This window comes from Neovison vison, chromosome 5, assembly GCF_020171115.1.
Source record: "Neovison vison isolate M4711 chromosome 5, ASM_NN_V1, whole genome shotgun sequence".
NCBI lineage: Eukaryota > Metazoa > Chordata > Mammalia > Carnivora > Mustelidae > Neogale > Neogale vison.
This window is the reverse complement of record NC_058095.1, coordinates 22,316,824-22,340,914: the sequence shown is the minus strand read 5'-3', so window position 1 is coordinate 22,340,914 and position 24,091 is coordinate 22,316,824. Positions and strand designations below refer to the sequence as shown.

Genomic DNA, 24,091 nt, shown 5'->3' with positions numbered 1-24,091 from the left:
GTGGCAGAATTAGATGCTGTCTTTAAACTTCTAGCTTTTTTTTTTAAACTTCTAGCTTTAAATATTAATAATTCTATTTGGAATATAATAGATTTTTATAACCTGGGAATGTCTCACAGAAAGAGCTCTGTCTATTGCAAACATTTCTCTTTAGAAATAAGGAGGAAATCCAACTCTTTGATAAAACCAAAGATGCCATCAGGATAAAAAGCAGAAGCATTGCAAACAACAGAATTCAGTTGGCCAGCTCCTAACACCATAAAATAGGCTTTATCTAAAAGAAAAGTTTCCTCTCACTCAAAATAAGTACAGCTAGGCTACTAATGATTTCCACTCCATTTTCCCTGAGTTTCACATTATTTTTTTTCATATTTTTGTAATCTTTCTGTTTTACAATATTCAAACCATTCAACGGCACCTACTGCTGGCAAACAACACATCCCCTAAGGATTCAATACTCAGAATACACAACTTGTCCAATTAACCAAATAAAAATGTCAGGCAACCCAATCTATGGAACCAGCATAATGGTCACCTGCATGGGACAAAGGACAACTGCAAAGATGTGACACAAAGACGTTTCATGCTGTTTCAACCGTAGAGTGAGAAGGAAATAAAACCACAATTGATATATGAAAAGCATCTAGTGTTTCAACCAATTGCCCCTAGGCATATAATTCAAAACACTGAATAAAATATGATATTCCTGAAGCCAAAGACAGACATCACAATAAATCATATGAGTAGACAAGTATATGATTTGAGGGCTTTGGGCAAAGAAAATCCTTGTAGTGTTGTTGTTGTCGGTGTTTAAAGATATTTATTTATTTATTTATGAGAGAGAGCGAGGAGGGGGAAAGCATGCATATGCATGGGGAGGGTCAGAGGGAGAGGGAGGAGATTCCCTGCTGAGCAGGGAGCCCAATGTGGGGCTCGATCCCAGGACCCCAAAATCATGACCTGAGCCAAAGGTGGACACTTAGCTGACTGAGCGACCCAGGCGTCCTGAAAATCCTTGTAGTTTTAACTGACTCAGCCTCAGCCAGCCCTCAACCTGCTCTACTCTTAATTGCTCTTTCAGGGAATGGCAACTGCATTCTTCATCACATCCTACATCAATCTGTTAGGAAATCCTGTTGGCTCTACCTTTAAAATGTTTAGAGAATTAGAACATTTCTCATCACCTCTACCACTACCCCAGACACAGTCTTCTCCCACTTGAATTACTATAATGGCTTTCTAACTAGACTCTCCAAATCCCAATCTTGCTGCAAATAAAAATACCTTCTCAATAGCAAGTAGAGTGATTCTTCTAAAATGAAAAGTCCAATCATGTTACCTTTCAATTCAAAACCCTTTGAAAATCTTCATTTTCACTTGGTAAAGGTCACCTTTTATAATGACCAACAAGGCTTGATAAGATCTGGTTTCCCATTTCCTTTCTGGCCTCATGTTCCCTTCCCCACTCTGCTCCAGCCACACAGGACTACTTATACTTCTTCAAACTCAAGCCACAGGGCCTTTGCACTTGCTATTTCCTAGTTCTCTGCAGGGTTTTCTCCTTATCCCTTTAAGTCTGTTCAAATGTTGCCTCCCTGACTTACCTTCTTTTCCCCCAGGACGTACTTCATTTTGCTTAATAGTACTTACTACCTTCTAATATACTGTATATGTTACTTATTTAATTTGCTTATGGTGGTCTGTCTTTCCCCATTAAAATATAAACTGCAAGGACAGACTTTTGTTTGTTTGTTGTTTGTTTACTACGTCTCCCACCACCTAGAAGAGTAGATGCTCACTACATGTGTGTAGAACAAATGAACTCACCAGTCTCACCCAGGTCCGTGTTCTGAAGAAATGTACGGCAGCGCTCCTTATGCTCCTCAAGGGAACTTCTCTGCTTGTAACTCCTTCCACAAAACTCACATTTATAGGGTTTCTCAACTATAAGGAGAGCACAAGGGGGCACTCAGTGACCCTTAGGGGTTACAGAACAAGTGGTGTCGTGGGGCTCTGTGCAAACTGTCCTTTAGGAATGAGGCTGCTGAAAGAAGCCAGGGTATTTGGATACTTATGCAGCTATATTATTTTTAAATTTAGTAAACTGAAATAAGGTGATAATCTTCAATTGACTGTTATATTTAAGTTTTCTTTAAAAGAATAGCCTCCTTTCACATGTGGAAGGATTTGGATTTAATGACTATCACTGAGCACAGTGTTTTGGTTCCAGATGAAATGTTATTTCTTTAGGAAAAAATATAAGGCTGTTTGTTTGTTTTTTTCTCCTCAAGGAGGTTAGTGTGTCTTAAAAATGAAATAGAAAGAAATCCCTTATTTTGTGACATCCATCTGGTTGTAAGTAAAGAATGCTGGGAGTTAGACATTCAGCCAGAAACTGATGGATTTTTCAGAGTTCTGACATATTTGGATAAATTTAGTTTATTCTTGCTAAGTGGTTATAGTGAAGTCTGGGCTTGAAAAAAACTGAGCTAATTATAAGTAATAACTTCAACTCTGTGTCCAGGGCTGGCCTTTCTGATTTGTTGATAAATGTACCCTATGAATATGTCAGAGATTTAGGAACTGAGATTTTTATTTTCTAATCCTGCTGCTCTGGTTAAAACAGAGTTTTGGGACTTAAAGTACTAAAAGATCCCTCTCGAATCCCAAATTAAAATAAATGCAGGTTTGCTACTGCTAAAAATGTTGTTATCCGCATAGTGGGGTCCTCGAGAATCTATCTAAAAAATGACCACTATGTTTGGATCTTACTTGAAAAAAGCAACAGAAGAGAACTATTCTAATTTTTTTGGACCAAATTCATCCTTAATTCATTACTTTGAACAATGAACTATAAAAGAAACCTTTCTCTTACCACTTATGGTCTCTCGTGGTGGGTTTTGCTTGGGCTGACTTGTTTAATCCTTAGTCTCTGAATTGTGACCAGTTGTGGGTTTGGGGCTCGGTTTTAGTCAAAGCAGTACGTGGATTGACATAAAAACAAACCTTTTTTTTTTCTTCAATTAAAAAGTTTGTCAGATAACATCAAGAACATGAGGTCCCAAATTTGAAAATAAACTCAGTTTTATTTTTCTAGGAGGGAAATTCTAAACGTTGAAAAAAGTTTTATTATCTTGCTTGGTTAAAATAAAGAGTGAAAACATCAAAATAGAACATAGTTTTTTTTTTTTATGAATTCTTTTGCTGCTCATCTTCTAGAGATTAAAAATAAATAGGCTGACCAAGAAGAAAGTCAGGTTTAAGAGATGCACACTTAAAACCAATACAATGTTATACTGTCAATTATATCCCAGTTTAAAAATTTTTAGCCCAGAATGGCCAAAAGGAACCCTCTGACAATGATTCATACTCCATTTACACTTTTATGTAACTTACAGACTGTATGTACATCATTTGCTTGTCCAGACTTCTGAATGAAAAGTGTGTCTGTGTGTTTTTTAGGAAAGTAATCTCTTAATAAAGTTTGCCATAAGAAAATACTGATGACCATAATTTTTTCACAAAAAATTTAAAAGGCATTTTTATAGAGCAGACTTTTCCTGTCTCACTGTCTTGTTCTCCAGGGGGGCAAGGATGGTAAGGAGATGATCATCCCCATTGAGCCAGACGGAGAGCAATTAATGCCTTAATGGAAGTGTAATTAGCCCTAGAGGTCTCTGCTGTTGTAACCCTTCAGAACAGGAATGACGGATTGAAACCTCCATACTTAACTCTTTCTAGTTTCCTCAATGGGCACCAAGGAACACATATTTACTAGATATGGAACGCTCATTGCTCTCACTTACCAGAATGTGTCCTAAGGTGACCTGTGAGTGCGTCTCTTCTCTGGCATGCATAGTTGCAGAGGTGACACTTAAAAGGTTTTTCCCCTGTGTGCAGTTTAATGTGGCGGAGGAGGTTACCTTTCTGAGTAAAAGATGCCCCACACTGATTACACTGGAATGGGCGTTCACCTTTAAAAAGGACAAAAAGGAGACTTCTGATCACCCAGCAAGCAAGTGGCAAAGCATATGCACAGATTAGACGCCTATGGCAAAAGCTCATCTTTTAGATAGTATCTGTTCATATCATATTGGGATCAGCTGGAGCTATACGTCAAGGCAAGTGTACAACTTACTTCTGGAGACTTCCCTGTAGGAGAGAAAAAACATTTCCCTTCTTCAGTCCTCCATTCCCAAATAGCAAGGCTATTTTACTTATCGTCTTGGATTAGAGCAATAAATAAATAAATAAGGAAAGAAAGAAAGAACCAACATTCCCCCCGCCATCAAAAAAACAAGAGTAGCTCTGTAAGTACTTTCCAGATGTAAGTTTGTAACACTACTTAGCATTCTTTTTAAATATAATCTCAATCTGAGAAAAAAAGAATCACAGACTCAAATCTTAATAAGGTATGGAGGGCCAAAAGTGCTTCTTTTTTAAAGTTTCAGATGTCAGATGGAGTCTGTTGGGCTCAGTGGGACTGTGCGTTTGTATGCATTTCTACAGGCTGGCTGTTTATTGTCTGAAGATAAAATTTTTAAACTGGTAATAAAAACTATATCCTTTCGTCTATCAAATTTGAACCCAAATTGTCTGCTTTTTAAAAAGTTATGCAAAAATGTATGAATGATGCTTAAGAAGCACATCACAGGGCGCCTGGGTGGCTCAGTGGGTTAAGCTGCTGCCTTCGGCTCAGGTCATGATCTCAGGGTCCTGGGATCGAGTCCCGCATCGGGCTCTCTGCTCAGCAGGGAGCCTGCTTCCCCCTCTCTCTCTTTGCCTGCCTCTCTGCCTACTTGTGATCTCTGTCCGTCAAATAAATAAATAAAACCTTTAAAAAAAAAAAGAAGCACATCACACAATTCAACTTTTACTTATTAAATAGTGAAGAAAAATATTTGGCTGACCTAGAACACTCCGCTTCCTACAGTATTTTTATTCATGACATTTGCAGTGTTTGCCAAACGGATAGTAAAGCAGGAATAAAAATCACTGGGTAAATGAAAAGGCAGAGAGGGAGTAATACATCAGAATTACAGCAAAAATCAATGGAAGTAATCAAAAGTCATCCCAAATTCCACCATTTCATTTCTCACATGGTTGCATTAGGACAGTTTTCAGAAGAATGGATAAAGAAAACTATTTACCAGTATGGCTCCGCTTATGAACCATTAAGACATTGAAGCTAATGCAGGATAATCCACACACATCGCAGTTCATCTTGCCACTGGTTGGCCTGCTACTATCATATGAGACAACATGTCTTTCCAACTTAATGTTTTCATATTCATTATATTCTCTTGAATAGCTGTATGGAATTTCAGGCTCTTCCACATTTCCCATGGGCTCTGGCTTTAAAATATTCTCATCCCTTTCAGTGTATTCATCTTTCACTTTCATGCAATCATCTGCAGGGAAGAAAATGCAAGAAATGAACAATGATTGTATTTGGAATTATCAAAGCGGCTCAAAGAGAGAGACCCACAACTGACAATTAAATACCAAATGAAGCTAATATAATACAAGAAACCACCATTAGGATGAGCATTCATTATTTGAATTCAGAACCACTGTTGGTGGAAAACACACACACACACACACACACACACAAATAGATAAGAGTTTTAGACCATCCAGAAAATGAGAGAACGGATTTAGCTGTCACTGCTTAAAGCGACCATGAAAAAAACATTCTGAGCAACTCTTCTCCAGTATTGGGGGAGAAGAAAGGTTCTCAGATTTAGTACCTTTTCTGGTGGCTGCAGTTAAAAGGCAAGGTGGTGGAGCTCTTCAGTTTCAAGAAGAAAATACTGTTTTAATCCTTCAAATGCATTCCATTTAAGCAACTAAGAGTGAGGTTTGAATATTTAAAATGGTTTTTCTGATTTTAAGAGCCATGCTTTGCCTCTTCCCCTTCCATGTATATGCACTGCTAAAATGAGTCTTATCTCTCTGTTTCTCTTGGAACTGATAATGAGACAACCTTGTGTATAGAGGAAGCTGGCTGTACTAGTGAAATACTGTTGAGAAAGATAAAAAGAGAAGTAATTCTTTAACATACTCTTCTAAGGAGTCACTTTCATTGACATAGGTAAATGGAGCTCAGCCTAAGCAAGGGGAAGCACACTTATACCCATGGTAGGGCAGGTGGAACTCAAAATCTTAGAACTGTAGGACTGGACAGGAGAGGAGGGCCTGGCCCGCAGGATTCAGCTGACCAGGCACTGTCTTACAAAGAGTTGCAACACTCTTAGGCTGAAGAAATAAGAAGTGAAGAAGGCAAATTTATGTAGTGACACTAATAACACCTAAATAATTGCCTGATAAAATCATAATAAATCCTTGCCAGGGATTTTCATATATAAAATAAGCTGTATAAATGCTTACTTTTTCCCAACATTTATTCTTAGAAATTGGAAGTTATGCTTCCTCCTGAGGAATCATAAATCAGTGGAGTCTTAGGGCTGGAAGGGATCATCTAATCCAAACACCCTTTGGTGTTTTGGGTAAGAAAATCTGGCACCAGAGATCTTTTCAGTGACTTGCCCAAGGTTACACAGTCAGTTAACAGCCCGTGTGTGATTAGAATGCTGAACTTGGATCTGACCTCACACACTCGATGTAGAAAGTCTAGGTGGCTTCTTACTAACATATTCCACTCTCCCATCAGTGGTGTAGACATTAAAAACCAAAACACTCTGAACAAAAGATACTTTAAAAAACTGCATCCCTTCCAAAAAACACCAGTAAGTGCAGCTCCTGTTGCCACATAGGAGGAAGTACAACTGCAGCTGTGCCTGGCTTGCTACCTTCAACTCAAGTTTCAATTTTCACTTCTATCAAGGTTACCTTTTATCTATATTAACTGTGTTTGCTTAATAGAGCAAGACAGGGCCTAACCACCAACCGAGGAGCCATTGCTGCAACACTGTTCCTCTGCTTCTCACCACGGTTCATGGTTCATAGCATTTCACTCTTTGATTAGAAGAGATGTAGGGCTGTAGGATCAGTCCAACATGTTTAAAATTTGCCCATTTAATGCATCTGAGTCACATATGAATTCATATCCATTTCCTACATGGAAAGAGATTCATTCCCTTCTTTCTCTGGATAGGTCTTGCCTGCCTTTCAGATAGAATTTGTTTGCTTAAGAGGTTTTGTTTAAGAAAAAAAATTTAAAAGAAGGATGCACCTGAGGCTTGTACCCTCCTCCCTTCCTTCATCACTCCAGCTGTGGGTGATATCCCACCAAAGCTTGAGTGCTCTTCAGTTTGCATGTAGGCGTTTAAAAGAACCTCAACGGAAAACTTCAGCTACTGAAAACCAAAAACAGCAGATAGGGGCCAGCAGAAAGAAGATCCTTTTCATTTTGGTTATAAAATGTTAATATGAACAGACCCAGGCCAATCCATGGACAATGACAATTAAAAACTAGGAAGATAAATGTGTGAAGTCTTTCTGAAAACACAGGACAAAAGAGAGTTGTTCCTTCCCTCAGTACTTGGTCTTTAATGGGTTTGACATCAAATTGAAATACTACACCAACCCGGCTCAAGAGAAAATCTTGGATTTTGTCCCTTAGGATTTAGCTGTAGAACAAAAACCATGGTATTTGAGACACAGACCTCTGAGGGAAAGATAAGAGACACATGGATAGGATATAGGAAAAGTCCCTTGTACTTAATGGACCAAGAGTTCTTCGGACAGTTGTTGGTTTGTCTTTGGAATTGTACTACTTTTAGATGAAAGAACTGAATGGCCTCTCTGTATGGTTACTGGGGATGAACAATTCATCATGCTTTACCATGTAAAGATACACAGAATTGAATATTAGAATACATTAGTACTGAGATACACATGGGATTTCTGAGAGGTTACTGGGTGTAGCACTTAGCCTCCAAATAGAGCCCACCACAAAGATCAGCAAAGACACTAATCTCCTTCTCTTGGGAAGAAGATTTATTGGAACCAAAGGGGAACATTCTACTACTTAGTATCCCTTGAAAATATTAAAAGTATGTCTAAAATCAAACTTGTCATCTTTGAACCCAAGCTTGTTTCTAATTTATGACTTCATTATAATTCCAAGTGGCATCTTCCTTCTTCCAGTTCCAAGTCTTAAAAGTGGAATCCTTTTCCTTTAAATCTCCACATCAAATCAGTCTTCAAGACCTACAGATTCAGGGTGCCTGAGTGGCTCAGTTGTTAAGCATCTGCCATCAGCTGGGGTCATGATCCTGAGGTGCTGGGGTTGTGATCCTGGGGTCCTGGGATCGAGCCCCATGTTGGGCTCTCTGTTCTGAGGCAGAAAGCCACTTCTCCTTCTCCCACTCCCTGTGCTTGTGTTCCTCTCTCACTGTTTCTCTGTCAAATAAATAAATAAAATCTTTTAAAAAATGACCTATAAATTCTATTTTCTCAGGCTCTCTGGTGACAATTCCTCTTTTCTATTTCCTATTGCAATTTGGTCTAGCCTCTCATCCCATCATACGCAAACTCATCCTGTCTCAACACTCCTTTCCAGACAGATCTACTACAAAAAAGCTATGCTTTCTACATCCATATTCTCAAATATCATGTAAAATTCCCTCTAATTGGGCTCCCACTTCCACAATTCACTGAATTCACTGAATCTGCTCCCCTGAAGATTATCAGTCATCTCCCAATTCCTATATCAAATGGCCTTTTGTGTGCTATTCTCCCCAACTTCTCTGTAGCCCTTTATACTACTGACCATCATTCCTTCCTCTTCTATACTATTTGTTCAGTGAAACTGTAACTTCTTTCCTTACCTCTCTGATTGCTTCTTTCTATCTCTTTTTGCTCCATCTGCCTCCTAAACACTACCTGTAATGCTCTTTTTCCTTCCCTTGACATCTTATCCCCTGGGGCAATTTCATCTACTCTTCAGGCTTCAACTACTGTTTTATATATGATTAATTCCTAAATGTGTGTGCCTGATCCAGATACACACACACACACACACACGCAGGTGTAATCTCTCTCCCCTTCTTCAGTCCTCCATTCCCAAAGGACTCCATAGGTATCTCCCCAGTTACTCAGGTTAGACTCCTTACAATCATCTTTCCTTCGTCTTATTTTTGCACCCCACTTAATCACCCATTGGTTCTATTTTTGTATCCTCTCTCCAATCTGTTTCTCCTCCCCACTACTTTGTATTCCCAGTATCCTGAATCTCAGGTAATCTCTGATTATCCTCGACATTGTTCTCCCTGCTCCCTTTCTCTCTCCTTCCCAGTTCATCCTATACTACACCACCACACTATCCCTCCTCTACTATAGCTCTGTTCGTATCATGACCCTGTCAAAATTCTTCAATATTCTCTATTGCCAACAAAATAAAGTCCAAACTCAGAAAGAAGGAGTTTAAAAGGCCTTTCAGCATCTGGCCCCAACCTGTCTTTGTAATGTTTATTTTGAATACTCATATATCTTTAACCAAACTAAACAACTTCTAAATATTCTTGCTTTTATTTATTTATTTATCTATTTAAGATTTTATTTATTTATGACAGAGACAGTAAGAGAGGGGATACAAGCAGGGAGTGGAAGAGGGAGAAGCAGGCTGTCTACTGAGCAGGGAGCCCAGATTCCAAGCACTGGGATCATGACCATACGCATATGCTTAATGACTGAGCCACCCAGGGGCCCCTATTCTTGCTTTTATTATTTCCACTGCCTATAAGGTCTTTCCCCAATGTTGCCACAGGTGGGTCCAAAACCTAAAGATTCTTTAAAGCCAATACTAGTATGTTACTTCTTACCCACTCTCCATCCCCTCCAGGTGCAAAATAATCTGTTTCTTGTTTCTCTGAGTTACTTATAAATTCACCTCATCTCCCATATGATCATATAAGTTATCTGAGGTCAGAAGCTACACAGGTTGTTTTTTTTTTTTTTTTTTTAAGATTTTATTTATTTATTTGACAGACAGATCACAGAGAGGGAGAGAGGCAGGCAGAGAGAGGAGGAAGCAGGCTCCCTACCGAGCAGAGAGCCCGATGTAGGGCTCAATCCCAGGGCTCAATCCCAGGGCTCAATCCCAGGGCTCTGGGATCATGACCTGAGCTGAAGGCAGAGGCTTTAACCCACTGAGCCACCCAGGCGCCCCCCCCTCACCCCCTTTTTTTTTAAACTCAGTATCCCCTGTGACACTACTTGACCTGTATCTGTAGAGACCAGAGGCTTTGTGGTTTGAAGATAGAAATGTTGGGGGTCTCATCATAGACCTACTAATTTGGGTGTGGAGACTGGAAATATGCATTAAAATTATGCTCTGTAGGTAAATCTTAGGTACAAATGGACTCTAAGGACTGCCACTCCAGGGGGATGGGATGGGGGCAGAAAAAAGTACAGCTGCTCTACAGTTTGACGCAATGCTCTGCATAAACTACACACACATTAAATACTTAGTACGTGAATATACCACTGCATTAGCCTCCTAACTGGCTCACAGTGTATGTGACCTCTATTTTATACTACATTTTATTTCTAGATTAATCATCCTGTAACACTAAAACTGCCTTTCAGAAACTTTCAATGATTTCATTTTGCTTCTAGAACAAAATCTAAACTCCTCAGCAAGACCTTCAAGGGCCTGTCCAGAACCTGCCCTGTGCCTACCCAATCATCTCATTCCTCCTCAATCAACCTTTTCTCTATACTAGAACCTTGCTACTCGAAATGGGGGCCTTGGATCAGCAGTTCCAGCATCCCCTGGGAGCTTGTTAGAAACACAGACTCTCGAGTCTCACCCCAGACCTACTTGATCAGAATTTGCATTTTAACAAGATCCTCAAGGATTTCTATGCACATTAAAGTTTGAGAAGTTACAGCAGCAATCTAATGGCAGTTTTCCAAGCCTGTTTTCTAGTCTTTCCAACACCCAAATGCCCTTCCCTCACATCAATATTCTATTCAAACTTCCAGATGCTATTTAAATGCCATTTCCTCCATGCAGTCTTCCTTGATATCCTAACATAGAAAAAAATTCTCATTTCTATTCTTTCTCCTATACCCACTTCACTCAACTTTATGTATGTAGCATGATATCATTAATCTCTACAGATTCACCTTTTTTTTTCTACAGATTCACCTTAATGTAGTTGATGTGTTCATAAAATGTTACATGTAAAACTGATAATATTGTTCCACTGATTTACATTACACGTTCAGAGATGTTTCTCTTCATTTTTATTTGATTTTCAGTTGTCAGTGACTAGCAACATTTGAACTGTTAATAAAGGCCAAAAATATTAAAAGATCTGGCAAGAAATACTAAACCCTAGAGTTTTTATGAAGCGAATACAACTTTTGTGATGTGAATAATCTCCCATTTTAGTTTTGTAAATTCCAGTTTCCTATAATACGTGTCATGTTTCTTAGACACTTAAATTGCCACTTAAAATACTATCAAGAATCTTCACAGGCACTAGCAATATTTTATTTCTTAAGCCAGGTGGTGGGTCCATGGATGCTTGTTTTGTTGTTATTCTTTAAAGTATACATGTAATTATATCTGCCTTTTTGCATGTATGATGTATGTCATACTAAAAAATGTTAAAGGCTTCCTGAGTAAATTTTTTATAAGTGAACTTGTGGAGAAAAGAACATACCAAACCACAAATTGCTGATAAAGGTAATTGCTAAACATTCCCGAGGGGGGAAATAGATGTCTAAATTGAATCTAACCCATAGAAAATTAGATTAAACTGAACTTCTTCCTAAAGGAGCTACTCTGGGGTACAATTGCTCCCATCTTTGTCTATGTTCTGGAGGCCTCTTAGGAAGATGACACACACTAACACACACACACCCCCCAGAGAGAATTTTGTAGGCTGAAGAGAACAAAGGCTTGGCTCACTGGGGCTGATGCACATGGTTTCATTTCCTGGGGTGATGGTTATCACATGAAAGGCTTGCACTCCAGAGTAGACATTTTTGGTTTCACCTGAGACATTGCAAAAACAATGGGTCTTGGAAAGGATCCAAAATCTAAATCCTTCAGGGGCAATAGCAGTCTCAGCCAACTGTGCCTCAGTTTGTTTTTACAGGCACATAAAATGCTCAGTTGGAGAGAAGAACCTATCAAAGATGGCAAATGGAACAGACAACTTGGGTGTCTTGGATAAGATGTTAGTAGGAATTTCCCAGTGTAAAGAGGGGATTCTGAATTTCCACTCTGAATTACGGGCTCTCAGAATCCAACTCAAAGAACGACAAAGTTTAGAGTGATAGCCTTAAGTTTGCCAGAGATATTGTGAGAAGAGGCAAAACAAGATAGAGGCTGTTAGACAAGGAAGACACAAAAGGGTGATGTTGTTTAAGTGTTTTACAAGGATTAGGGGTCATAACCATGAAATCCTCAGCACATGCAAAAGTCAACTGGATAACAAAGAAGCTTAATCATCTTAATGTGGCATTTTAATGATGCCACTGATTTGCTATGCCAATTCAGAGATAATGAGGCCCTAATGCTACAGATGTTCAGCCAGGCTAAAAGAAAGGGGGGTAGGGTGGGTGGGCTTTTCTAGCATGCCATTTTCTAACTATCCAATTAAACAAATTGTGAAAGCATCTAAATAGTTTACCAGGTTTTGACAGCTGTTAATAGGATTTAGAAGCTTGAAGTACTAAAGAGCAAAATGGGAGATATATGTATGGTAGGTATTTAGTCTACAGAATTTGTTGCTATCATCCAATACCTTAGAAATAGATCAACTAAAACAGTCTTCCTTATAAAATTAATATCTCTAATCCTTTCCCACAATGGCCTCTTTGTATTAGGAATAAGAACACTGAAATCATGGGTCATTTTCATTTTCTAATTTACATTTTTATTTGCAAAGTGAGGAGGGGGGAAACCAATGATATTTTGCCAACTAAAGAATACAAAGTTCTAGTATTTGTTAACCAGTAAAATTATAAAGCTTCAACAAAAGCAAAACTTCTGGGCATTGATTTACAGGATCCATTGTGTTGTCATGTTTCTCTTCTTTTAAAATTTAAAATGATAGGTATCCATTAATTTTTAAAACATGTATTTAAAAATTAGGGGAAAAAACTGGAAAGGGTGAATCAGACCACTAAGAGATTAAGTATTAATATCTCATTAGTAGTGAAATAAGAGATAAGCAGTTTGGATAATACTTGGTTTAGTTAAAGTTTGCATTAAAACATATTCTCATCAGACTTTCAAATTTGCCTTTAAAAAATCTAAACTGGTATTTACTAAATCATGTCACTTCAAATTCAAGAACATTAGCATGAAAACATGAGGAAAGTTTCAGTTGCAAAGGAACCACCCTCCATTTTACTAATAACATTAATCTTCGTGTTATTATCTGACTATAAAATAGATCATTCATTGCCATAATAATAAAAATAATTTTAATAATTTCAGTATAATGCTTTACTTCCCCATTAGACAAGAGGATATTTATTGCTTTTAATGACAGGAATATACTACACATCAGTAGTAGGTGAGATTCCCACTGCTCAGTTGGCCTAACTTTACTCTTCAGATATCATGTGGTTGGGTGAACTCTTCATCTACAGTTGTGAGGACTGAAGAACATGATGTGCGGAAGTTCCTTCTAAACTATGAAACAGTATATAAATGTAGTGACTTTTTCATTTCTGTCCATTGTAACTATGAACTCTTCCTACTGATCATGTAACCTATATATTATATTATTTTATATTTGTATTTCTGAGAAATAACAGCAATCCATTAGAAAATAATGAATGAAAATCTAAAAAAGATACAGTTTTAGATGCTGCCCAAACTTACTAGAGATAGATTAAGGTATTTACGTGGTAGACGCTTCATTTATAAACCCAGAAGAAAAATATTATTTTTCTTTTATAATTCCTTTGTATAGAATATTCTGTCTATTTTTTGACAGAGTTCAATCAAAAAATTTAAAGCACATTAAAATATGCTACTTAGAAAAACTAAAAAATTATCACCCAAATACACTTAAATTGGCTAAAAACATTCTGATTGTCACAACACCAACCTCAGGATCATATGTTAGGGAAGGAATGAAAATGTCTCCATATCTACAACATAACTTCCTGGTATGCATAGTATGTGTTGTGTTACATGACAGTTAATTTATTCCCCACATAGATTAGGAGTATCTTCAAACCATGGGCCAGGTTTTGATAAATTTTGTGTCCCCAGAATCTTTCAGAGGGCTGGCTTATAATAGATGTTAAATGAATGAATGAATGAATGAACTCTTTGATCATCCTGAATCAATTTAAGAAGAAGGCGGCCAGGCAGGGAAGAAGGAATAGGGCACTTTTCTGTACCATTCCCTAATTTGTCTACAACATTCTGAGGTTGATACATAGTATGCAGAATTTCTCCTCATGATACATCAGAAAAAGACACAAGCCCCATAGTGATAACCAGTCCTCTAGCTTACATCTTTGCCTGTGGTGGTCAGCTTTTATCTCCACTATTCCCTGCTTTGGAATAGGATGCCATCCTTTGGAATAGGTTGACCAGTTCCTGCTTCTTGAACCTCTTCCCTCAGTTCTATTCCTGCCTGATTCTATTTCTACCTTACTTATTTCCTCTGTCTACTCCTCTTTTTCTTTCTACTAAGTGTCAATGGTCTCCTCAGGTCTGTTTCTTCAACCTTTTGTTTTCTCACTTTACATATTCTCCTGATCCAACCTTCTGTGGCTGATGACTCCAACATCTATATTTCCAGCCTAGTCTTCCCTGTTCAGCCCAACAGATATTTCCAATCACTTCTTAGATTTCTTACACTTGTTCCACACTCAACGTGTTGCAACCTAGCTCATTATTTCTCTCCCTTTGACTTCTCTTCTAAATCTGCTCTTTCTGATAGTCCCTGTTTTCCCCCTCTACATAGTGGCTGCTTGATATCAATGTCTGTATATTATTCCACTCACACCCTTAACATGTAGTAGCACTGAGCTAGGCACACAATTTAGCAATTGCTTACCAAATGAACAGAAGGAAGGAAGGAAAGAGGGCAAGAAGGAAGGAAGGGGTGAATGATTATCCTGTTCTTTGCTTCAAATACAAAATTAAGGTTGGAGACGTTTTTTTAAAAATTGCACATATTGTAATTTTGCCCAAGGCTAGCGTATTAGGCCACAGCAACAACAAATTGTATTTCTAACTTAAAGTATATCAACCAGACATGAAGGGCATAAAGGGTTCTTGAAAGAGAGGGAAATTAATATTAGGATCAATAATGAAAAGATTCTTGCTCTTTTTAACATTAAATCAATTAAAACAGAATACATAAAAATAATATAAAATTTACTATTTGCTACATAATATTAATACTCTTCCTCCTTTATGCTTCCTCCATTCTCTTCTCTCTGGCTAAGAAACATGGAAGAACTCAGCACTGATTTGTCCTAGGTGAATGTATAACACTAAAAGCCCATTAGGGAATAAGCTATCTTGTCACTGGAACAGGCTTGTCCCTGGGGGTAAAGTATAACAACTGCTTAACAGCTGCCCAGTAACACACTTCAAGGCTGCAAGCAAAGATGCATCCTTGCTCCACTAGAAACAGTGGAGGGAATATTGTCTGGAAGACTATAACTAGAAGGAATCTAACCAGTAAACTGGAGTATAAGTTTTTCTTCATTTCAAAAGGCAACTTCCAATGATCATGAATAGAGGGGTTTGTACTAACGGTATTCAAATAGCACCAGAATGTGTACTGATAATTACAAGGAAAAGACAGTATAGTATTTCACTCTTATTTTGCCCACTGAAAATGGATTTGAAAAATTTTTTTTAAGTTCTGATGAAAGAGCACGGGCTTTGGAGTAAGATGACATCTAGGTTCAAGTTGTACTCTGCCTGTATGATCTCAGCAAGTCACTTGATTTCTGTGAATTTTCTCACTTGTGCAATGATGATATTATCTACCCTTAACAGCGTTGTTACTGTAATTACATTAGGCAAAATAATGTACAGAAATATAGCATAGTAGCTGACACATATTATCTTCATGACCTTGAATTAGGCAAAGATTTCTTAGATATGATATCAAAAACATGAATCATAAATGAAAACATCTTATAATTCAATAGTAAGTCAAATAATCCAATTAAAAACGTGAAAAATATTTGAATTGACATTTTACCATAGAAATTATACAAATGAGCAATCGGCAAATGAAATTATGTTCAACATCCTTAGTAACTAGAGAAATGCAAATTAAAACCACAATGAAATGCCACTTCACACCCACTGGAATGGCTATCATCAAAAAGACAGACAACAATGAGTGTTGGTAAGGAGGTGGAGAAAATGGAACTATAATCTGCTGCTGGTGGGGGTGTAAAATGGTATAGTCATTTGGAAAAAAATTTGGCTGTGATAGCCTTCTGAAAATGTTTCTAACAATCCCTGACTCCTAGTATTCGTATCCTTGTACAATCTCTGCTCCTTGAATGTGGTTTGGACCTGGATGATTTGCTTCTAATTAAAAGACCATGGTGGGGCACCTGGGTGGCTCAGTCAGTTAAGGATCTGCCTTCAGCTCTGGTCATGATCCCAGAGTCCTAGGATCAAGCCCTGCATTGTGCTTCCTGCTCATTGTGCTTCCTGCTTCCTCTCCCTCTGCCTGCTGCTCCCCACTTGTGCTCTCTCTCCTTTACTCTGTGTCAAATAAATAAATAAATAAAATCTTAAAAAAAAAAAAAAAAGAACATGGCCAAAGTGATGGGAAATCACTCCTGTTGTTAGATTATAACTGTGACTTTCATTTTGTTCTCACTCTTTCCCTGGTGCTTCTCGTGTGCTTCTCTGACAAAGTACGCTAGGGAATCCACATGGCAAAGAAGCGAAGGCTGTCCTGGCCAACCTACAGTGAGGAAATGAAGTCTAGTCCAATAACCCTCAAGGAAATGAATCCTGACAATGACATGAGTGAGTTTGGAATTTTATCCTTCCCTAGTCAAACCTTCAGATAAGACCACAGTCTGGGTCAATAACTTGACTGCAGCTTCATAAGAAGCTGAGGACCCAAACAAATCGTGCCTGTATTCCTGAGATAATAAATTTGTATTGTTTTAAACTGCTAAGTTTTGTTATATAGCAATCAATAAAAATATAGATGTTTCTTATAAAATTAGACATAAATTTATCATACAACCCAGCAGTTTGACTTCTAGGTATCTATCCAAAAGAAATGAAAACTTATGTCCACACAAAGACTTGTACACAAATATTCATGGCAGGATCATAAGAACCAAGAAAATGGAAATAGAAGGCCTACCATTTCACAAATTAATAAACAAAATGTATTTTATCAATACAGTAGGATACTGTTCAGAAATAAAGAGAAACAACATGGACAAAATTTAAAAAAAGAAATATGTTATGCAAGCGAAAGGAGCCATAAGCAAAAGATTATATACTATATCATTCCTTTTGGGGTGCCTGGGTGGCTCAGTGGGTTAAGCCTCTGCCTTCAGCTCTGGGCATGATCCCAGGGTCCTGGGATCAAGTCCCATCAGGCTCTCTGCTCAGCGGGAAGCCTGCTTCTCCCTCTCTTCCTGCCTGCCTCTCTATCTACTTCTGCCTACTTGTGATTTCTCTCTCTGTCAACTAAATAAATAAAAATATATTTATATATATAAATATATAATATGTAAATATATAAATATATAGAATAGAAATAAATATTTTAAAAAACAAAACAAACAACAACAACAAAACCTATATCATTCCTTTTATACAAGATGTCCAGCAATCGTAAATCTATAGAGACAGAAGTCAGATTAGAGGTTGCCTGGGGCTGGGAGTAAGAATGGGGATTCACAGCAGACCAGAGATTTTTTTTGGATGATAGAAATGTTCCAAAACAGTGCTAGTTGCACAATTCTGTAAATTTACAAAAAATCCATGACGTGAACACTTAAAGGTATGTGAATTAAAGCTGTTAAGGGAAAAAACTCAATAAGTATTAAAAAAAAACAAAACAAAACTGGGGCGCCTGGGTGGCTCAGCGGGTTAAGCCTCTGCCTTCAGCTCAGGTCATGATCTCAGGGTCCTGGAGTCCAGCCCCGCATTGGACTCTCTGCTCAGCAGGGAGCCTGCTCCACACCCCCCCCACCCGCCGCCACCACCACCTACCCCTCTGCCTACATGTGATTATTCTCTCTGTCAAATAAATAAATAAAGATATTTTTTTAAAAAACCCAACAACTGATATTAGCTACACTGATACTGACTCTGTCTTAAGAGGGTAGAGTTTAGTTACTCATTTACCAACTATTACAAGAAGCATTGTGACAAGTGTAGCTTTTGATCTACGATTGAGCCTTTATGACAAATCCTCATGAGACTATCTTTAACCCCTTTTGTTCCCATGTAACTAAAATCATGTCCTTTTCACAGAAATTAATAAGTGTTTTGGTAAAAAAAACAAGGTGCATCTGTTACTTGGCAGTAGGGAAGACTTCTAAACCAACTCAAAGAGTTGGCCTCAAAGGACATTTCTCATACTTAACTATTTTATTATCAACTTCAGAGAACACCTAAGTAACTACTGATTTTGCTATTTTCCCAAGTTGTGCTAGAATCCATAAAGATCCTGATTTTCTAATTACATATTCTAATTACATTATTTCTTTATCATATTTTGTACTTTTTTTTTTAAAGATTTTATTTATTTATTTGACAGAGATCACAAGTAGGCAGAGGCAGGCAGAGAGAGAGAGGAGGAAGCAGGTTCCCCGCTAAGCTGAGAGCCCGATGTGGGGCTCAATCCCAGGACCCTGAGACCATGACCCGAGCCGAAGGCAGAGGCTTTAACCCACTGAGCCACCCAGGCGCCCCATATTTTGTACTTTTATGTCTTTTTATGTTTTCATGTCTCACTTTCTATTCTGTTAATAATTTAGTGCCTTACTAGGCTATGATTATTAATCAATGAGCACTATTCCTGACCTACAAGTCAGCAGTAGTATAAAATCACATGGGGAAGCTCTCTGAGGGTTTAACTCAGTGATATGAGAGTTTAGTTCTCCCATGAGAAAAGAAAAAATAAAGAAATATCTTTTTTATATCATCTCAGAGACGGAACTAGTACAACCTGAAGTATTAGACCCAGAAAATCAAGATGATTGTAAGGAACAATTCATAACAAAATGCCAGGAATAGTCCTGGGCTCCAAGCAATTAAGGGACGTAATAAAGGGACAGTAAATTGTGTCCAAATTTTGGTGAATGAGAAGTATGGCCATAAGCTTAGACTGACTTAAGAGAAGCTAATAAAGAGCCTTTCCTGTTTTCTCTAGGGCTGCTATGAACTTCCTTAAGGGTAACAAAGGCATGACTAGGATTTCTGCTTCTATAGACGCAGGTGCAAGAAAGCCTGGTTCTAACAAATCTTGTCAATGTTTTTAATGCCACCAGACTGACTAATATAGTGAAATATCTACCACGATCCCATTTTTACTTATTCACTTGACATAATTAAATAATCTATTAAGGGTAAGGTCACAAATTATTTTTAATTATTAAACCATTGGTCTCCATATGTTACTGTTTAGACAGCATCACCCCCTGCAGAATAGAGTTTTCAAGACTGTCATTTCTACAGCCTCAAATCTAGATCCAATTGCAGTCAGTTAAAAAGCAGATTTCAACCACACAGCTGAATGAGAAAACATCTGGACCTAACCAGTCAGAATGAGAAAGGTCACATGTTAAATCCAGATAATCTTGTTTATTGGTGTTTGAAGGTTATACACCAAGGGCTGGATTACCAGGGTCCTCCTTTAGGCTTGGCTCTGACATCTTCACTCATCTGCTGTGTGTGTGACACTTTAAAATCCAAAGCTTTCAAACTACTGTGCTGTCAGTCACCTCCAAATATAATCTTCCTAATTCTAAGCCTGAATACTACGTCAGCCTATTATTAGACTGCTGAGTATTAGGCGCTAAATTAGATGCCATATAACAGAATCATCAGGGGTAAATGCTGTCTATCTATTCTTTAAAAAACTGTTTTCAGAATTTCCATCTGGAATTTTTCTATGGATGAAGCATCTGTAACTTTCTTTATCAAAATTAAGAAAAAGGCCTTTGATTTACCACCCATAAATAAAATCAAAAGTTTGCCCTACAATAGCTTTCAGGTTAGTGAGGAAAGGAGGATTATGCCTATTTCATGATTTTTTATAATAAGTATATGTTATTTTATATACATACAGAGCCGATCCAAAATTCTTTATGTTGGAAGCTGTTCTATAGACCATTACATATGGAACTATTATAAAAACAACAAAGTCTAGAAGCTATAAGACCTTATACACTTTGGTCAGAGCTTTTTAATCTTTTGAGTTATGGACTTCTATGAGAACTTTACTCTTGGCCTAGATAAAATGCACACATGCCCATAAACACGAAATTTCATATAGTTTTGAGACATTTCCCAAACCTTGAGATTTCAGGTTGAGAATCTTTGTTTTAGGCCTTTAAATAGGCTGAGGCTTAAACTGAAGGCTCCTCTGTGCTACACTGTCTATACTTTATATGACAGGGGTTGGTCTTCAAATTATTGGCTCAAGTACCCTAAAAAGAATTTTTGAAAAGTTATGTTTCTTCCTTATACACAGCAGACATTAAGTGGAAATCAAGTTGACATCTACAATTTTTCATCATAGCTTAAACATTTTCTAAACAAATACAAATTTTGTTTACTATAAATGGCAATGATTTAAACTGTTAATGCACTCTTTGAAATGTTTCCAATGAAATATAAATATTAGTAATTTGATTTACTCCATCATAAATTTAAAAATATATAAATAAGTTAAAAAATATCAGAAAAATTTCTCCCTGAATTTCTATATCTGTTTCACTTTCCCCATAGAACTTCATCCTTAGGTACTGTTCTTTAAAGATTTATTTATGAGAGACAGAGAGAGAGTGCATGCACACACACGCACATACACCCCTTTGCACTTGTGTGCATGCAACTGGGGGGAAGAGAGATTCTCAAGCAGACTCCCTAAAGAGCACCAAGCCCTACATGGGGCTCCATCTCACAACCCTGAGACTATGACCTGAGCCGAAATCAAGAATTGGATGTTTAACTGATTGAGTCACCCAAGAGCCCCCTTACATACTGTTCTTTTTTTTTTTTTTAATTTATTTGACAGACAGAGATCACAAGTAGGCAGAGAGGCAGACAGAGAGAGGAGGAAGCAGGCTTCCTGCTGAGCAGAGAGCCCGATGCAGGGCTCGATCCCAGGACCCTGGGATCATGACCTGAGCTGAAAGCAGAGGCTTTAACCCACTGAGCCACCCAGGTGCCCCACATACTGTTCTTTTATTTTTATTTTTATTTATTTATTTTTAAAAGATTTTATTTATTTATTTGACAGACAGAGATGACAAGCAGGCAGAGAGGTGGGAAGCAGGCTCCCGAAGGCAGAGGTTTCAACCCTCTTAGCCACCCAGGCACCCCATATACTGTTCTTTTATGCCTAAATCTTTATTGCTCATCCTATCATACTTTTCTACAGCAACAACAATATATGTATGTTTAAATAAAAATATTTGTTAATATGAAGTGCTAGGCGTAGAAAAATTTCTTCTGGATTGAGTTATTATAATTATTAGCATATAATTGATTAAAACCATATAGGTATGTTACAAATCTTTATCAATAATTATTAAATATAAAAAGTAAAATTTGTTGGGAATGTATCTTTTTACGATTTTATTTTATTTATTTGAGAGACAGAGAGAGAAATGAGAGAGAGAGAGCATGAGAGGAGAGAAGTCAGAGGGAGAAGCAGACTCCCTGCTGAGCAGGGAGCCCAATGTGGGACTCGATCCTGGGACTCCAGCCAGTATCATGACCTGAGCTGAAGGCAGTTGTCCAACGAACTGAGCCACCCAGGCGCCCTGGCAATGTATCTTTTAATGAGATGGATGGAGGAGGAAGGATTTACAACAGTTTGATTAAAGAAGTTATCTAATTGATCCTTTATGTGGCACCTTGGAAATATTTACACATTAGGGCAAAGAGTAAGGTTTGGGATAGGTGAATGATGTGTCCTTCTTTTATAAGAAGGATAATTGTGAAGGATAATGAGAAGGATCATTGTGAATGGGAGATGGGGAAGAAGAACCTTAACTATAGCAGTCTTACAAGGCAGATCAGATTTAGGCAAGAGAACATACTGAAGTTGAAACCCTGGAAACTGATTCACTTAAAATTATCCACACCCACTTAATCCTTGAAAAGTCTTCCCATATCTCAGTTTGATGGCTAAAAGAGACCCAATGCCAAAATGTATTCACATGTGCTTCCTTACTCTGCTTAACTGACTGACAGTTATTTAGTGAGCACTTAGAACAATGCAGGGGATGAATGGATAAATGGATGGCTGGATGGTAAGGCAGAAAGAAAAATGGATAAATACTGAGTATTAACTATATACCCCAAATTCTGGCATAAAAGAATAGTAACACTGAAAAAGATTCTACCCTTGCCATGTTGTCAGCTCGTTGATAGACAAAGTACAGTAAGACCCTGTCACAATGCAATATGTATAAAATTGGATATAACAGAACTTGTACTTACAGGAGCAAGTTAAAATTCTTACGTTATGGGATTCAGAAAGAAGTAACTGACTCATGATTACTTGGGACATTTTAAGTTTAAGGTATGGTCAGTTGTGTCTAGTCTAAACCTCACTGTTGTTGCTTTGTGCTTTTTGTAACTGTTATCTACCAAAAAACTCCCATTATTTCATTAGCTTTACAGTAATGTGATCCTCATACTTTAAAGATAAAATGTACTTTTCTCATCTCCAACACTGTTTTCCTTCACGCAATTTACCAAAGAAAAAGAAAAAGGTCCCCTCTGACAAATTATGAAAAATGATGAGCTAGGGAAGCAGAACAGGATTTCATTCAGTCCTCAGTCCGGTGGTATGCTAGTAAGTGCTCAAAAACCAACTCAGAGTTGGGGGAAGGGCTTATTTGTAGCATTTGCTGATGTCAGTGGTATAAATACCATGGCTGAATTCAAGCTACCAATGTGAAGCCAGCCGGCTGACAAAATTCCTGAAAGTTTAATAAGCGATTATGAGCTGACTCTGGCACACCACTGGGATTCCTCACTTATTCCTCAGCAGGGTGCCTTCGTGTGATTACCAAATTGCAGTAGAGTACACAATGGCCCAGGTCACCATGCCTGGTGCCAAACTTAGTTTGAGAAGCTGAACTTGCAAGGCAAGATGAGATGCTATGAGAATTATCAGGCACACATGGGTGTTTCATGCACACAGCTAAATAACTGGACCGGAATTTACATTTTATTTCACACCTTGTTTCTACTCCAAGGAGGTGCAAACACTATTGCTCCACAGTTAAAAAAGAAAAAACACAAAAGAAAGGGGGAAAGAGTCTTCAAGGACCCACTAAGGACAGTGAGCAGATCCATTTTTCTGTCAACCATTACAATTACCCATTCCTCCTTTGCAGATGCCAAATATTTTCCTATTAAGTTCCTTTTAGTTCACTGTGCTACACAGCTTGGTTTAAAAAAAAAAAAAAAGAATCCAGAGATGTTTTTTGTTAAAAAATTCACGGAGGTGTTCTGTCACCAAAAGAACATACCCGTTTGACACAGTAGAAACGGTAAAGCCTCTGCCCATTGTGAGCACTTACAGAAATCCCCTGTGAGTGAACTTCTGCAGCAAAGCACTGCTGATTTTGTAAGATAACCCCTGCATCCCATGAGCGACAGGTCTTGATCTGGGCTTGAGAGATGTAATATTTTGATAAAAAACGGCACTTCCTTTTGAAGCATATATTTGCGTGTGCTGAGCAGTACCACTGGAACCTCAGTGAGCGCCTCGGCGAGGCTCACTTGGTCTCTCCCAGCTCGCTCCAGCCATAGACCCCTCCTTCACACATCTAAATGTAGCAGTAATTAGCATCCATAAACCACAAATGTGGCTTGGGTTTTCTGCCTCCCCCTTTCAGAAGCATCAAAGTAGTTTTTATTTCTCATGAGCGCAAAAATGTTGTA

The 24,091-nt window shown here is 38.0% G+C and overlaps 1 protein-coding gene across 1 annotated transcript in view; it reads right to left on the bottom strand.

Annotated features, from left to right (window-relative positions):
- Nucleotides 1-24,091, bottom strand: part of IKZF3 (IKAROS family zinc finger 3) — a 90,872-nt gene that overhangs the window by 24,245 nt on the left and 42,536 nt on the right. Inside the window, exons 4-6 of the mRNA XM_044248069.1 lie at nucleotides 5,151-5,411; nucleotides 3,807-3,974; nucleotides 1,828-1,944 (exon numbers count right to left, since the gene is read on the bottom strand). Of these exons, the coding sequence (XP_044104004.1) occupies nucleotides 1,828-1,944; nucleotides 3,807-3,974; nucleotides 5,151-5,411 (546 nt within the window). The remainder of the gene's footprint in view (nucleotides 1-1,827; nucleotides 1,945-3,806; nucleotides 3,975-5,150; nucleotides 5,412-24,091) is intronic.